The sequence below is a fragment of the Cervus elaphus genome, chromosome 17 (assembly GCF_910594005.1).
Source record: "Cervus elaphus chromosome 17, mCerEla1.1, whole genome shotgun sequence".
Taxonomy (NCBI): Eukaryota; Metazoa; Chordata; class Mammalia; order Artiodactyla; family Cervidae; genus Cervus; species Cervus elaphus.
In genome coordinates, this window is record NC_057831.1 from 3,001,579 (window position 1) to 3,017,520 (window position 15,942).

The following is a 15,942-nucleotide window of genomic DNA, read 5'->3' on the forward strand; positions in this document are numbered from 1 at the left end:
TGAGCAATCGAGAGCGCTCAAATTTTAGTACATTCCTGATTTTCTTCAGTAATTTGTGTCTGTCTGTAAATTGGTTTAATTTGTTGCTGTTGTTGTACAGAATTTTTTTCCTGACATTTGTCAGATTCTTTGTCAGGCAGTGTGTCTTTGTTTTGAATAAGACACAGTTCTTCCAGATACTCAATTGGGTGCAGGAGGCTTTCCAATGCATAGTAGTTCATAAACCTTTTTGCTTTGTGTGGCCCTTTGTATGGTGGCTCTTGAAACTTTTTAGACTTTGACTTTCTCACGTGGAAGCTGAGAGTGGAATCTTTCAAATGGAAAAAGTTTTCGGTGATACCAGTAAAGTGTCACTATAAGCACTTTCTGGGGAATTGTGAATATGTACTTTAGTACCATCATAAGATTAGGTCCCTTTTAACATCCTTACATGCAGGGAACAATCCTGCATGCTGCATGTCTGCATTTTACCCGACAAATATATAATTCTGAGTGGTCATCGGAGGATAAAATCTTCCAAGATGAAGAATATATATATCAACCAAGTATTCTCTTTCTGGCAGCAGGGACAGAGTTTTATTCACCTTGGGATATTCCACTGTGTTTAGTTAGAGTCCTTTATAGATTATATGGGCTAAGTAAATAAGCATTGAGTTGATAACAGACAATTAAGAAACCAGATGTTGTCTCTGGAGAAAACTTTTTGGGGTTTAGTTTTTCCTAGATAAGTGACAGTTGACATCTTTTTTATTTTAAGAAATAGAATTAATTTGTGTTTAATCAAAAAATCATTTATTTTGAATTATATTATTAGAACAACTCACATAATTTTCCCTTTTTGAGCCTTTTCCTGCTGTTCCATTCTGACACAGATTAGAAAGGGATCCGGCTTTTATGAGGGTTGTCACCCTGCACTGCCTACTTTTTAGGTTGACAGACTAAATTTACCAAAATAAATGAGTCTCTTAGAATTGCAAAGCAGTCAGTGACAGAATTAATTGGAGTCCAGAGCTAATGCTTTTTGGCAATCTTTGAAAAAGTTTGTGAAGAGAAGAAGGCTTTAATACCTGAAGGGTGGTGTTGACTTTTCTCCCTTTCAAAGACTTAGGCTTAATACTTTTTTTCAAGTATGGGTCTCAGTACTTTTGGTTCAGAGGAAGAAGTACTAAAATACAGAATAAACCCTGTTTACTGCTGGTACCTTTGTAAGGGACTAGAGAGAATCCAGGGGCTTAGCCTGGGAAGCTGTTGAGAGAGAGGAGTGGAGGTGAGTGCAGATGGCTGGGGCGGGAGCTCTTGAGCACAGGGATGCTGCTGTACCTCTTGGGGAGACCAGGGGGAAGAGACTAGGGACACGCACTTCCTGCTTTTCTGACTGGATTAAAACTGATTATTTCCATGATTCCTTTTATTTATGACATCCTTCCTTTTCCCTCTCCTTTTCAGTAACAGTAATAATCAGCTACAGTGTCAAATATCCTCTGTGTCTTTTTAAATTCACTGAAACTGTAAGGAAATAGAATTACCCTCATTTATTCAGAAATCACAATAGCTAAAAAAGAGCAAAATGCAGTTTATAACACAGGTGGTCTGATTTTTTTTGCCCCTCTCCCATCTCCTTCTTTGTTTCCCACTGATTTAAAGGAGGGCAAGTTCAGATTTGAAATTCTGCCTTTTGCACCTTAATCCTAGAAAAGGTTAGTTCCTATCGATAATTAATGAATGAATTCCATTTTTAATGTTGAATTCTTATATTAGGGAATTTTTAAAACATTACCAACTTATGTCACCTATAAGTTGGATTTCTTGATCATTTTCTCTACATTTAATTTTGAGCATTTGTTTGAGCATTTGTTGTTTTTTGTTTTACTTTTTAACAAATGAGGACTTTTCAGTCAATCAGCAACTGAGGATGTAATAAAATAGGTACTTTCAGTGGAGTTGATTTAAATTGCAATTTGGAGCATTATTTAGTAATTTGCATCGAGTTTTAGTAGTAATCATACTCTTGGCTTTGATGGTTCCATCTCTTACAAACTAGTTTTCAGTAATTCTGAAATACAGAGATTTACGGATAAAGGTGTTCATTATGGCATCATTTCTGAACAAATTGGGAGCTTGTCTCAGTATTCTACAACATAAGATATGTTAAATTCTGCTAGATCTATAAAGGAGTGTTAAATAGCCACAGAAATATATTATGAAAAATATATTTAACATGAAAAAAACTAAAAGAAACTTTAGGCTTTAAAAGGGAGTAATAGATCAGTGGAACAGGATAGAAAGCCGGAAAATAAGCTCATGCACTTATGGTCAATTAATTTACAATGAAAGAGGCAAGAATATGCGATGAAGAAAAGACAGTCTCTTTAGTAAGTGGGAAATCTGGACAGCTATATGTAAAGATTGAAGTTAGAACATTCTGTAACACCATGTTGCAAAAGTAAAGTCAGAATAGATTGAAGACCTAAATACAAGACAGGATATGATCAAACTTTTAAAGGAAAATATGGGCAGAACCCTCTTTGACATAAATCACAGCAGTGTTTGCTTTAGCTCTGTCTCATAGAGTAATGGAAGGAAAGACAAAAATAAGCAAAAGGGACCTGATTAAACTTAAAAGCTTTTACACATTAAAGGAAATCATAGACAAAACAAAAAACCTATAGACTGGGAGAAAATATTTGCAAATTATGCTACCAATGGGATTCATTTCCAAAATACACAAATAGCTCATACAGGTCAATATCAAACAACCCAATCAAAAATGAGCAGAAGACCTAAATAGACATTTTTCTAAAGAAGACATACAGATGGCTAATAGGCACATGAAAAGATGCTCAATATCTCTAATCATTGGAGAAATTCAGGTCAACATATACACAATGGAATATTACTCAGTTATCAAAAAGAATGCATTTGAATCAGTTTTAATGAGGCATGAAACTGGAGCCTCTTATACAGAGCGAAGTAAGTCAGAAAGAAAAACACCAATACAGTATATTATAACGCATATATATGGAATTTAGAAAGATGGTAATGATGATCCTATATGTGAGACAGCAAAGAGATACAGATGTAAAAAACAGACTTTTGACTCTGGGAGAAGGCAAGAGTGGGATGATTTGAAAGAATAGCATTGAAACATGTATATTGTCATATGTGAAACAGATCGCCAGTCCAGGTTCGATGCATGAGACAGGGTGCTCAGGGCTGGTGCACTGGGATGACCCTGAGGGATGGGATGGGGAGGCAGGTGGGGGGGGGTTCAGGATGGGGAACACATGTACACCCATGGCTGATTCATGTGACTGTATGGCAGAAACCACCACAGTATTGTAAAGTAATTAGCCTCCAATTAAAATAAATAAATTAAAAAAAAACTACAATGAGGTATTACCTCATACCAGTCAGAATGGCCAATCACTAGAAAGTCTGTAGATGATTAAAGGTGGAGAGGGTATGGAGTAAACGGATCTCTCTTTCACTGTTGGTGGAAATGTAAATTGGTGCAGCCCCTATGGACAGTGGTATGGAGGTTCCTTAAAAATCTGTAGAGTTAGTGTATGATCCAGCAGTCTTATTTCTGAGTGTCTGTCCAGAGAAAACTATAATTTGCAAAGGTACATGTACGCCAGAGTTCATAGCAGCACTATTTACAGTGGCCAAGACGTGGAAGCCACTTACATGTCCACTGCCAGATGACTGGAATTGAAAAATCACACACACACAGTATTGGCTTCTGTTTTATGTTTTGGTCAAGAGGCTTGTGGGATCTTAACTTCCCAAGCAGGAATTCAACCTGCACCCTCTGCATTGGAAGGTGAAGGCTTAACCACTGGCCTGCCAGGGAAGTCCCAATAGTACTAACTTTTGAAGTCCTTATTTTTCTGTCAAAGGAGAACTTTGTTTCTTCTCTTTTATAGATATTTGAGATATTTGGACCTGTTGCACATCCATTTTATGTATTACGGTTTAATTCTTCAGAGCATATTGAAAATAAAGGTATTAAAATAAAAGACACTATGTATTTTGCTCCATCAATGAAAGACTTCACCCAGTATATATTCACAGAGAAGCTTAAACAGTAAGTACTTTATTGGCATCTTACTTCTTTGCTTATCTAGTGTTCATGTTTTAGGAGTAGGGATGTGGTTTCTTGCAGTTAAGATGGTATCCAAAGAGCTCATTTGTCTTCCTGGTAACATCTCTGAAAGCTACTGTTGTTATCAGGTTTTACAGGGTAGAGATCATTTGTATTTTTTGCCCAAAAAGGCATGAGCAACTGGTAAGAGCACATTTGGGCCATATACATTTTCTGAATTTTAACTCATTATCTTTTCCATTATATACTTTCCTGCATATATGTGCTACAACCTTACCATTTTAAAGAAAGATTTCTTTGGATTGCATTCATAAGCTTCACTATTTAATGCAACTTTATAATTCTTGAAAAAAGAAAATGAATAAATTTTAGGTTGCTTATAAATTATACATTTATAGAACAACATATTTATGTGTTGTGTATCAAGCTGCGATTAACAGAGTTGACTTAACCAGCAAACCAGTGGTCTGTATTCTATCTGTAAATGTGCTGTATGATATCCTGTGGTGTGTATCTGGTGATATTTCTTGTTTCCACTGATGAACTATATATTTGTCAGGTATAAATTTTGCTGTCAGGTGTTAGCTGTAGAGCTATTTATATCAGACTTGTTATTATAATTACATAATTAATTTTTGCACAAACCAATGGCATATGAATTAAAGTAGAATGACTTTTTCTGTAAATGTAAACTGAATGCTTTGGAAAGATGTAATAAATATGAACCAATAAAATGTTGCCCAGTTAGGAGTGGAGGAAAATACTGCAAAGGATTGGAGAAGAGATCTTAAATCTGAAAAGATTTTGTACTCAGTTTGACACAAAAGCCCCTTTGAAATCTAGCTGTCTTTCAGTTGGAAACTTGAAATACAGGTGAAGCATTTGGAAATCTCTGAAATGAGATGAACATTTTGTTCCTGATAATTTGTTAAACTCATGTTTAAGAAAACACAGAAGTACCTGCAGGAACTTAAGTTGTTCTTCAGGCTGTGTAAGGTTAATTTTTCTAAATAACCATTAACATGAAAGGTGAGTTAAATATAGCAAAGTTATAAAAATTTTAGTATGCTTTAAAATCATGCCTTAAATATTTAGCATTTCATCCTGTTTGAATATTAAGTTGTTGCTTTGGATATTCCATATATTAGCTTTTAACGGGTGAAATATTTTAGCTTAAAATAGATAAGTTGAAGAGATTTTTCTGAAGATGTTTTTAGATAGATGTAGAAGCTGTCTTTGTTCTGATTTTCAAGAACAAGAATTTTTGTCTTTTTTTGCAAAGAAAGAATAAGAAACTAAAGAATCAGGAAATTGAGCCCACTCTGCAGAAGCCCCACCTGATGAAGTCCGTTCTGTTCTAGACTGCATTTTTCTGTTGGTCAAGGGAACTCCTTTGCCTTTGAGATGGAGAAGTTGAACTTCTCTCAAGCTTACCTGCTTTTAGTTGGGTTATTTTAATCTTAGCTTCCCATGAACTTACTCTTGTTAACTGTTGGAAATGTTGCTTGTTCTTTTGTGTAGTAGTTTTTGATTTTCTGTGGTAATGCCCCCATTAGGGAACTTTTCCCATTTCTGTCTTCAGAAGATTTCATTCTAAGGTCAGTGTAGGCTGTTGAGATGGCATCCATGCTAAAAGGAACCCTGGAGCTATGATAAATGCATGGGTAGAAGATAATAACTAAAAATGGGAAAAGTCATTGATAATGCTTTATGTATAATAACAGAATTCCAAATTAAAACAGTAGAGCAGACTCAGAAAAAAAGATTTCCTGTTGTGCGAGCCCACAGACATCTGTAAATTGATTTTAATGAATTAATTGATTAATTAATTCCTGGGAGTTTAGTTTATTTTTGAGATTTGGTGTCAAGCAGTGAGGACAACATCTACTCCTAATACTTTGTAATATTTTAATGTAATTGAATCACAAATATTGTCAAACTGTGAAATCAGGATCAAACAGATACAATTAAAAATGAGCTGTCAGAAATTATAGTCATAATAGATCTACATGCTTTTGTTGGTCATAGAGTATAAAACTTTTCACCAAAAAGACTTAGTGTCCTGTAGGATCTTCACAGCTCCTCCTCCTCCAACTCTAGATGCCTTTGTCTTACCCTCTGCTCTGAGAGTCACTCTTGGAGCAAGCCTTGCTTACTCATGGAGGATCATTGATAATTCTCAGGTGAATCAAGGAAGAAGCATTTCATGTTGTGATCTCTGTTGTTGAACCTGTGAAGTCTTACACAAGGAAATGCCTCCTTGTGTATTCCCTTTTTGTGTCCTTGGCACCTGGAACGTCTGACTGTGGTCTTGGATAGGTATTTACTGAGGAGGTTTATGAGCTGAGCTCAGGTGTTATGACAGTATCAGTGAGAGTCAGAGCTCCTGGAGCTGCTGAAGAACTGCAGAACCACTTTGCCCTGCGCAGCGTGGGGTCGGCTTCTCATTCTGATCTCTACTCCTGATATATTGGTGTGCTCTTCCCACATCGTCTTAAATAAAGAACACAGAAATGCGCCTTTATTCTTTTCTCTTATTGTCTTATATATTGCGAATTAAGATTGAGCTTAGGTCTTTTGCTTTTTTATTTTCCATGCTATTAGGTTATAAGCATTTAACAGAATCTTAGTAAGTACTTTGACCCTTTGAACTTTGTTTGTTCCCCTAGGGATAGGGGATCAGATGCATCATGGAAGAATGATCAAGAACCACCCCCAGAGGTAAGTGTCTTTTCACACAGTATTTGAGAAAGGAAGACAGGACTCAGACTCATACATCCCTCATTCTTGACCTGAAGGATGTCCTTGAAATTGCTCACTAGTCACACTGCTTTCTGCCAGCCGGCGTGCTCTCCGCTCCCTCAGATGCCTTTTATACCTCACAATTAGTTTGTGGTCATTTCAGAAAAAAATATTTTCACTCACATTTTAATTATCAGATTTTCATTTTCCTTATAGTGTCCTGTTTTTATCAATTTTGTTGATACCTGGTAAAGGCAAAATTATCATTTAAAATAATTTTTTTTTAGTTTAGTAAATTCACCACATGGGATGTGAAGACATTTATTGATGGTACTTTTAATAAGCTGCTTTTCTTTTGAAGGTAGGAAACAATTACAGTGTACCTACTTCTCCATTTTTTACAGTATACTGACCTTCCTAAAAAGAGTGTTCTTTTTCTTGTCAGCAATAATATTTTGTATTTCAAAGTAGCTTGACATATATGGTCTTTATTAAAACATGAAAATTAAAGCAATGAGTATATACATTCTTAAAAATAGCAAGAATTTATACTTTTGTATTTTTATTTTATAAAAGAAAAATACAATTATAAGAGAGTTTTTCAATGCACTCAGAAGTTCTGATGAAGTTTCTCAGTTTTGTAAATTCTTGATATTTATAGATTTAACTTTGGTCATTGTAGATGTTCTAAAGCAGTGCTAAAGGTTCATGATCTGTGTTAATTTGTGATTTTGCTGAAGCTGTGTGAGTCAAGGAATGCCCACTTAAAGGATTATGTAGTCAGAAGCAGTCCTGTTTTAGCATCCACGTTGCCACAGGGTTATGCCTTCTGATTTGTGTCATGTGTACATGTATTAACTTTCAGGGTCACTTAAATAAGTGCTTTATTCTCTTTACCTCTGATAATGTACCACTGAATTGGTAAATGCATATGACACAAATCTGTCTATTTTTTTGTGTAAGGCCTTGGATTTCAGTGATGATGAAAAGGAAAAAGAAGCCAAACAGAGGAAAAAATCTCAGATTCAAGGTCGGAAAAAATTCAGATCTGAATTTAATGAAACTGGTGAGTTAAATGTAGAAAATGTGCATGCATGTTAAGTCTCTTCTGTTGTGTCCGACTTTTGCAACCCCAGGTACTGGAACCTGTTAGGCTCCTCTGTCCATAGGATTTTCCAGGAAAGAATACTAGAGTGGGTTGCCATGCCCTCCTCAACGTTCAGTTCAGTTCAGTCACTCACTCGTGTCTGACTCTTCGCAACTCCATGGACTGCAGCATGCCAGGCTTCCCTGTCCATCACCAACTCCCAGAGTTTACTCAAACTCTTGACAATTGAGTTGGTGATGCCATCCAACCATCTCATCCTCTTTCGTCCCCTTCTCCTACCTTCAGTCTTTCTCAGCCTCAGGGTCTTTTTTCACATCAGGTGAAGAGTTAGTTTTTCACATCAGGTGGCAAAAGTATTGGAGTTTCAGCTTCAGCATCAGTCCTTCCAATGAATATTTAGGACTGATTTCCTTTAGGGTGGACTGGTTGGATCTCCTTGCAGTCCAAGGGACTCTCAAGAGTCTTCTCTAACACCACAGCTCAAAAGCATCAATTCTTCAGTGCTCAGCTTTCTTTATAGTCCAACTCTCACATCCATACACAACTACTGGAAAAACCACAGCCTTGACTAGACGGACCTTTGTTGGCAAAGGAATATGTCTGCTTTTTAATATGCTATCTAGGTTGGTCATAGCTTCTAAGGAGCAAGTGTCTTTTAATTTCATGGCTGCAGTCACCATCTGCAGTGATTTTGGAGCCCAAAAAAATAAAGTGTCACTGTTTCCACTGTTTCCCCATCTATTTGCCGTGAAGTGATGGGACCGGATGCCATGATCTTAGTTTTCTGAATGTTGAACTTTAAGCCAACTTTTTCACTGTCCTCTTTCACTTTCATCAAGAGGCTCTTTAGTTCTTTTCTTTCTGCCATAAGGGTAGTGTCATCTGCATATTTGAGGTTATTGATATTTCTCCCAGCAGTCTTGATTCCAGCTTGTGCTTCATCCAGTCCAGCATTTTTCATGATGTACTCTGCATATAAGTTAAATAAGCATGGTGACAGTATACAGTCTTGACGTACTCCTTTTCCTATTTGGAATCAGTCTGTTGTCCCATGTCCAGTTCCAACTGTTGTTTCTTGACAGGTCAGGTGGTCTGGTATTCCCACTCTTTAAGAATATTCCACAGTTTGTTGTGATCCACACAGTCAAAGGCTTTGGCATAGTCAATAAAGCAGAAGTAGATGTTTTTCTGTAACTCTCTTGCTTTTTCCATGTTCCACTGATGTTGGCAATTTGAACTCTGTTTCCTCTGCCTTTTCTAAATACAGCTTGAACATCTGGAAGTTCACAGTTCACATACTGTTGAAGCCTGGCTTGGAGAATTTTGAGCATTACTTTGCTGGCGGGTGAGATGAGTGCAGTTCTGTGGTAGTTTGAGCATTCTTTGACACTCCTCAGTATAGTATATATTAGTTTTTAATCTTCATTTACATCTATATAAATTCCTCAGTAATAAAACTGAGGGAAATATCTAGGGGTTTTCTCATACTTTCTGGCATCTGCCAGCATTGGAGGCATCACACAGCTTGGGGTGTGGTTAGGAGAGGTACAAGGGACACTCGGGTGGTTTTCAAGCTTGTGGGTGTAAAAATGGCCCCTTGGGGTAAAAGGTAGAAGAATCATTTGTGCTTATCAGTCTTTTTTTTTTTTCTTCAAGAAACCTGTTTGCTTCCATTTTTAGAATTAAATGATATGGTGCTTAAGCTAAAATCAAGGTGTTTTATTAGCTGTTGACACCAGTGCAGTCACAGAAGAAGGTCCTCATGTTGCCTTTTTATATCCACACCCACTTCCTTCCTTCTTCCTCTTCCTCAGCTCCCGACAGCCACTCATCTGTGTGCCATTTCTGTGATACATTTTGTCCTGTCAAGAATGGTTTATATAAATTATCAGTTGGGTTTTGTTACTGAGCATATTTTTCTGGAGATTATCTAGATTGTTGTATGTATTAAGTTTGTTTGTTTTCATTCCAGGGTGGTGGTCTGTGGCATGAATATACTGCAGGTGGTTTAACCATTCATCCATTTAAGGGCATTTGTGTTGTTTACAGTTTGGGGTATTATGAATAAAGCTGCTTTATACATTTGTGCACAGATTTTTATGTGAACACAAATTTTCACATTTCTCTGGGATAAATGTCCAAGAGTACAGTTGGGTTATATAATACAGTTGACAAGTGAACAACTTTGGGGTTAGGGGCACTGGCATCCCCCTCCCTTCCATGCAGTTGAAAATCTGTATGACTTACAGTTGGCCCTCTGTATCCCTGGCTATATATCCGTGGATTCAGCCAACCATGGATTGTATAGTATGTTTTTATTGAGAAAAATCTGCTTAAAGGTGGACCTGTGTAGTTCAAACCTGTGTTATTTAGGGGCCCACTGTAGTTACATGTTTAGTTTCTTGAGAGTCTGTCATATTGTTTGCCATGTGGCTTTACCACTTTACATTCTTGTCACTAGTGTATGAGTGGCCCAGTTTGTCTGCATTCTCACCAGCATTTGTCATTGTCATCATTTTTTATCTTAGCCATTCTAATAAGTATGTAGTGATACATAGTTTTGATTTTAACTTGCATTTTTCTAATGGCTAGTGATATTGACCATCGTTCCATGTGTTCATTTGCTATCTATATCCCTTCAATGCTTTTTTGTTCATACTGTGCCCATTTTCTAATTGTATTTCTGCTTTACTCTTGAGTTATGAGAGTTTGTATTTAATTGCTAGTATTTCTTTAGCTTGAGATTTCATCCTTATAAAAGAGCTTTGCTGAATGACATTTTTTGTTTTGATGAAGCCCAATTTATCTGCTTTTCTTTGATGGAGCCTGAGAATTCCTTTCCTAGACTTAGATTCCAAAGATTTTCTCTTTTTTATTTCCTAAAAGTTTTCATAATTATTTTTAGCCATTTTAATTCCTTTGCCTCTCCATATGACTTTTGAAATAAACTTCCCTATATTGACAGAAAGTCTTGCTTGGATTTTGATAGAAATTGGATTGAACCTGTGTATTGGTTTGGAGAGAATTGACATCTTAATTGGATTGAGTCTTCCATTCCACAAATGTGGTATATATCTCCATTAATTTAGATTTTTTAAAAGTTTCTTTCACCAGCATTATGTAGTTTTCAGAATGCAAGTTCTGTACATCTTTTTGTTAGATACACACCTGAGTATTTCAGTTTGGGGGAAATCATTGTAACTGATACTGCATTTTTAATTTGTGTTCATTTGTTCATTTCTAGAATACAGAAATAATTATTGTTTGTATGTTTAGCTTGTGTCTTATGACTTTGCTGAACTCACTAGTTCTAGGAGTTCTTCTCCTGAGATTTCAATATAGACAGCTATGTCAGTGGCAAATGGAAATAGTGTTTGTCTTTTCCCTCCCAGTCTGTATGCTTTTTTAGCTCTCTTTCGTATCTGCACTGGCTGTAACGTCTGGCACTATATTCAGTAAATATGTTTCATTCCTGATCATAGAAGGAAGCACTCAGTATCTTACCATGAAGTATAATATTAGGTACAGGGTTACCGTAGGTGTTCTTCATCAAGTTGAGGAAGTTTCTGTCTAGTCTTCCTGAACATCTTTTCAGAATCATGAATAATAATTTTGACAGTTGTTTTTCTGCATTGATTGATAATATCACATGACTCCTTCATTAACTTGTTAATAAAGTAGATTACATTGGTTTTAGAATATTGAATGAGCATCACTGGAATAAACCAATTAGCCATGGTGTGTAATTCTTTGTAAATATTGCTGAATTTTGCTCATATTTTGATAAGGATTTTTATGTTTATATTCATGAGAGGTATTGGTCTAGTTTTCTTTCAGACTATTTTTAACTGGTTTTATTGTCAGCAGAGTAGCTTCATAAAAATGAATTGAGATTTTTTTGTGTGTGTGTACTTGAAAACATTATGTAGACTTGCTGTTAATTTTTTTATATTTGGTAAAAAGATTTCCAGTGAACCTTTTCAGACTGGAGATAGTTTTTTGGGGAGACTTAATTACAAATTCAGTTTACTTAATAGTTTACTTACTTTTTCATGTTGGATAGGTTATAGTAGCTTGTATTTTTCAAGGAGTTGGTCCATTTCATCTAATTTGTCAAATTATGTATATAGAGTTAGTTTGCAAGATTGTCTTCATTTTGATGTCTTTGATATTGATCATTTGTGTCTTGTATTTTTTCAGTTTTGCTTAGAAGATTGCAAATTATATTGATCTTTCACAGAGCCAATTATTTGTTACTGATTTTTATTATTTTTCTATTAGCATTTGCATTCTTTTAACTCTGTCATTAACTTTCTACTGCTTGCTTTGAGTTTATTTTGTTTTGGTTTTTATAGGTTCTTAAGGTGGGAGTTTATGTTATTAAAGACTTTACTCCTAGAATCTGTTCCACAGATACTCATATATTTTATTTATTGTGATTTAGCTTAATATTTCTTTGTTTTTATTCCTCTTGACACAGTCTCTGACCAATGGATTATTTAGAAGAGTACTATTTAGTATTTTCTCTATCCTTAATGATTTTCCATCTAGTTATCTTGTCAGTTTTTGAGAGAGAGCATGTGGTTGGTGCATACACATTTAAGATGGCTAAATCTTCATGGTAGGTGACCCCTTTATCATAAAATGTCCCTATTCTGAAGCCTATTTTATCTGATAATATAATTAATTAGTTATGTTGCATATTGTAGCTTGTTTCATTCTCTTAATTCAATGTGACTATCATTTGAAATAAGCTTTTTACAGACTATAGTTATGTTTTTTAATCCACTCTGCTGACTCCTGTTTTGATTGGTATATTTAGACCATTTATATTTAATGTAATTATTGATATGTTTGGGCTTAAATCTGCCCTTTTCTGTAGTCTTTCTAGTTTTTATTTCTATGTTGTCTTCTGCCTTCCTGAGCTTTTTCATCTTTCCAATTTGCTTCAAATGGCAAATGACCACAGAATGGTTGATACTGAGTTCTTTGGCCACTTCTTATACAGTTGTTAAGAGGATCAGCTTTGATGATCCTCGATCATTGTCAGCTTCCAGTAGCCAGTCACTGCACTCCTCATCTTCAAGGCTCCCTTGCAAAACTCAGTTGCTGGGCCAAATGCATTGCTGATGCTGCAAGTTGTCTCCACTGCTTTATGACCCATTTTGATCTCGAATAATAAAATTGCTCGTATTTGCTTTTTGTCTAACATCATTTCTCCGGTCTAAAATAAATATAAAATAAACAGCAAATAATAAGTCATTAGGAAAAAAACATAAAGTGAGAAATATGCATTAAAATGAAGTATAACATAACCACATTTATTTAAGAATACATTCCAGTGTGAAATGGCAAAAGTTCAACAGTGCAAAACCACAGTCACTTTTGCACCAACCTGATACATTGTTTTGTTCTTTTGGGGAAAGGAAAAAAGTTGCATTATTACTGTTTACGTCCAGTTGAGGATAAGAGTTAAGTTTTTCTTTTTAGCTTCAGTTGATATCTGAGTTTGGGGGTGTCTAATTACTGCCGGGCACAGGCAGGCTGCCTCCTGTGTCTGCTGAATGTAAGAGTGCCTCATTACTGCTCCTGACACTATTGGGGCTAGCCTTGTTATACTGGGCAGTGATGAAAGTCCTGATTCTCCTCGGTTTTCTCTGACTCCACCCCAAGTGCAGGAAGTGGAGGAAGGCTTTTAGGGGGTTATTGCCAGTGGAGACAAAAGTCTATGTTCCCTATGTGATCTGCATTGCAATGAGGGGACATGCTGACCGGCTCCCTGCTCAGCCTATTTGACCACCTTTGAGCGTGTGAGTGGAATGTGATGTCCAGTTTTCTTTGTCGTGTTTGGCTGAAATCAAGTGGTTATTGTCTCAAAGTTTTGTCTTGATAAACTTCCCCTCTCCTGATCCTCTGACCTTTAGGATTCATTTAAAGTTGATCATTTTAAGCCTTACAAAATTATAATTATGTAAGAAATACTGGAAGTTAAATAAGGCATTCTTGAAATTTTAAACACTGTTTTTTGATGTATGAAAATTAATTTTGATTTTGTCTTTATGCTCTTTCCTTCAAAGGTGAAGATTTTGCAGAAGTACATCACAATTGGAATGTTCATAGCTCCGCTTCAGAGCATTCCAAAGGATATCACAACAGAGAATTCACAAGAGGATTTTCCCAGGGTAGATATCCTCGATCTTGCCCTGGCAGGCCCCCACCTCCACAGTTTTATAATGCAGAACACATGGTCCCTCAGGACACTTCAGGATTTGCGCCACAGAGACAAGATAGCCCCATGATGCCACAGTATCCCTTCCCTCCTCCAGGGTTTGACATGCATAACTTCTCCCTCCCTCCACCCCCACCCCCGCCACCCCCACCGCCTGCCTCCACAAACATGGGCTGGGCCGCGCCTGCTGTGGCCCCTCACCCATTGATCCCCTTGCCCTACTCCCTAGCCCCACCTCCGCCCCCCCCACCCCTGCCTCTGCCCTCCTCTTCTGGAGATGGTAATTCTGCTGCTCATTTTGGACCTTACTATTAGGTGGATGTATGCATTCCTGAGAAATGTGGACTTTTAGATACACACATGCATATATATGGAAGCATTTTTTAAAAAGAGATTATGGAGCTAGATTTTTAAAGCATAGTACATTAAAAAATAGTTCCTTCAGTTTTAGGTTGATATATATTGTAACCTTTATGAAAATTTAATGTTAAACTTGTGGAGGGGAATCCAATTATGTAATATTTAATTAATGCTTTGAACCTTGCCTAATTAAATAGTATGCCTCAATCTAATAATCTGGGGCACCTTTCATCATGGATTAAGATATATTGACCATACTGATTATCTTCTTGGTATATCTGAAAATAAAATGTTAAGTCCTATTGAGAGCCTTTAAAATAAACTATTTTTATAAATATATTTTAAAAATTGATTTTGGTTGTAAATGAAGTTTACCAAATAAAATGTACTTTTTTTTTTTTTTAAAGCAAGTGAAAGGTACAGAGAAGAAAAGCGTTATGTCTTGGCAGAAGTCATGTGTATAATTGAAATGAATATTTATTTATTTTGCATTGACAGGCTTTCCATTATCTGTGTAGATTTCCATTATTCAGCCATGATCCAGTAAACTTTACTGTTTAACTGCTTAAAGAGACACAGAGTGTTCACAGTAAAATGCATTATTCAATATTCACAGTAATGTGCATTTACCAACAGCAAGCAGACTTGTGTGTCCATATCGATTTCCCAGATTCTTGGATGCCTCGCACAGATTAAATGCTTAATAAAAAAAAGTTTATTAAATGACAGACTGAATGTAGACTTTTAATTAAATAACCAGTGAATGGTATTTTACATGATTATGTGCTCATGAAACATAAGTGTAAGGAAATCTTAGAATTTTAGAGATAGAAGGGGCTTTAGAAGTAGCCTGCTACTGCTGCTGCTGCTAAGTCATTTCAGTCGTTTCCGACTCTGTGCGACCCCATAGATGGCAGCCCACCAGGCTCCCCCGTCCCTGGGATTCTTCAGGCAAGAACATTGGAGTGGGTTGCCATTCCCTTCTCCATTACGTGAAAGTGGAAAGTGAAAAGTGAAAGTGAAGTCACTCAGTCGTGTCCGACTCAGCTGACCCAATGGACCGCAGCCTACCAGGCTCCTCCGTCCATGGGATTTTCCAGGCAAGAGTACTGGACTGGGGTGCCCTTGCCTTCTCCTAGAAGTAGCATAGAGTAGTCCTAATCTAATAACCTTGGAGTAGCCTAAGGACTCCAAAGAAGTCACTAAGGTTGCCAGTGAGACAGCAAGAAGATAAACTGAATTCTGATCTTCAGACCTGCACTTTATATTAAATTGGTGTTTTCCAATCTTTCATTCCTTGGCAGTCTTAGAAAATAATACTTGTTTGCTGGTTGGGGTAATCTGGTAATTTATCACAAGCGTGTGGATTCTAGTTGCAGGTCCCCATTTTCTACCCCC

At 36.5% G+C, this 15,942-nt stretch overlaps 1 protein-coding gene across 1 annotated transcript in view; it reads left to right on the forward strand.

The window, feature by feature from the left end:
* The window catches only part of NAF1 (nuclear assembly factor 1 ribonucleoprotein), a 43,407-nt gene extending 28,135 nt beyond the window's left edge, over nt 1-15,272 (forward strand). The window contains exons 5-8 of the mRNA XM_043871172.1: nt 3,927-4,087; nt 6,775-6,826; nt 7,811-7,913; nt 14,033-15,272. Of these exons, the coding sequence (XP_043727107.1) occupies nt 3,927-4,087; nt 6,775-6,826; nt 7,811-7,913; nt 14,033-14,499 (783 nt within the window). The 3' untranslated portion in view covers nt 14,500-15,272. The remainder of the gene's footprint in view (nt 1-3,926; nt 4,088-6,774; nt 6,827-7,810; nt 7,914-14,032) is intronic.
* Nucleotides 15,273-15,942: the final 670 nt, after the last annotated feature.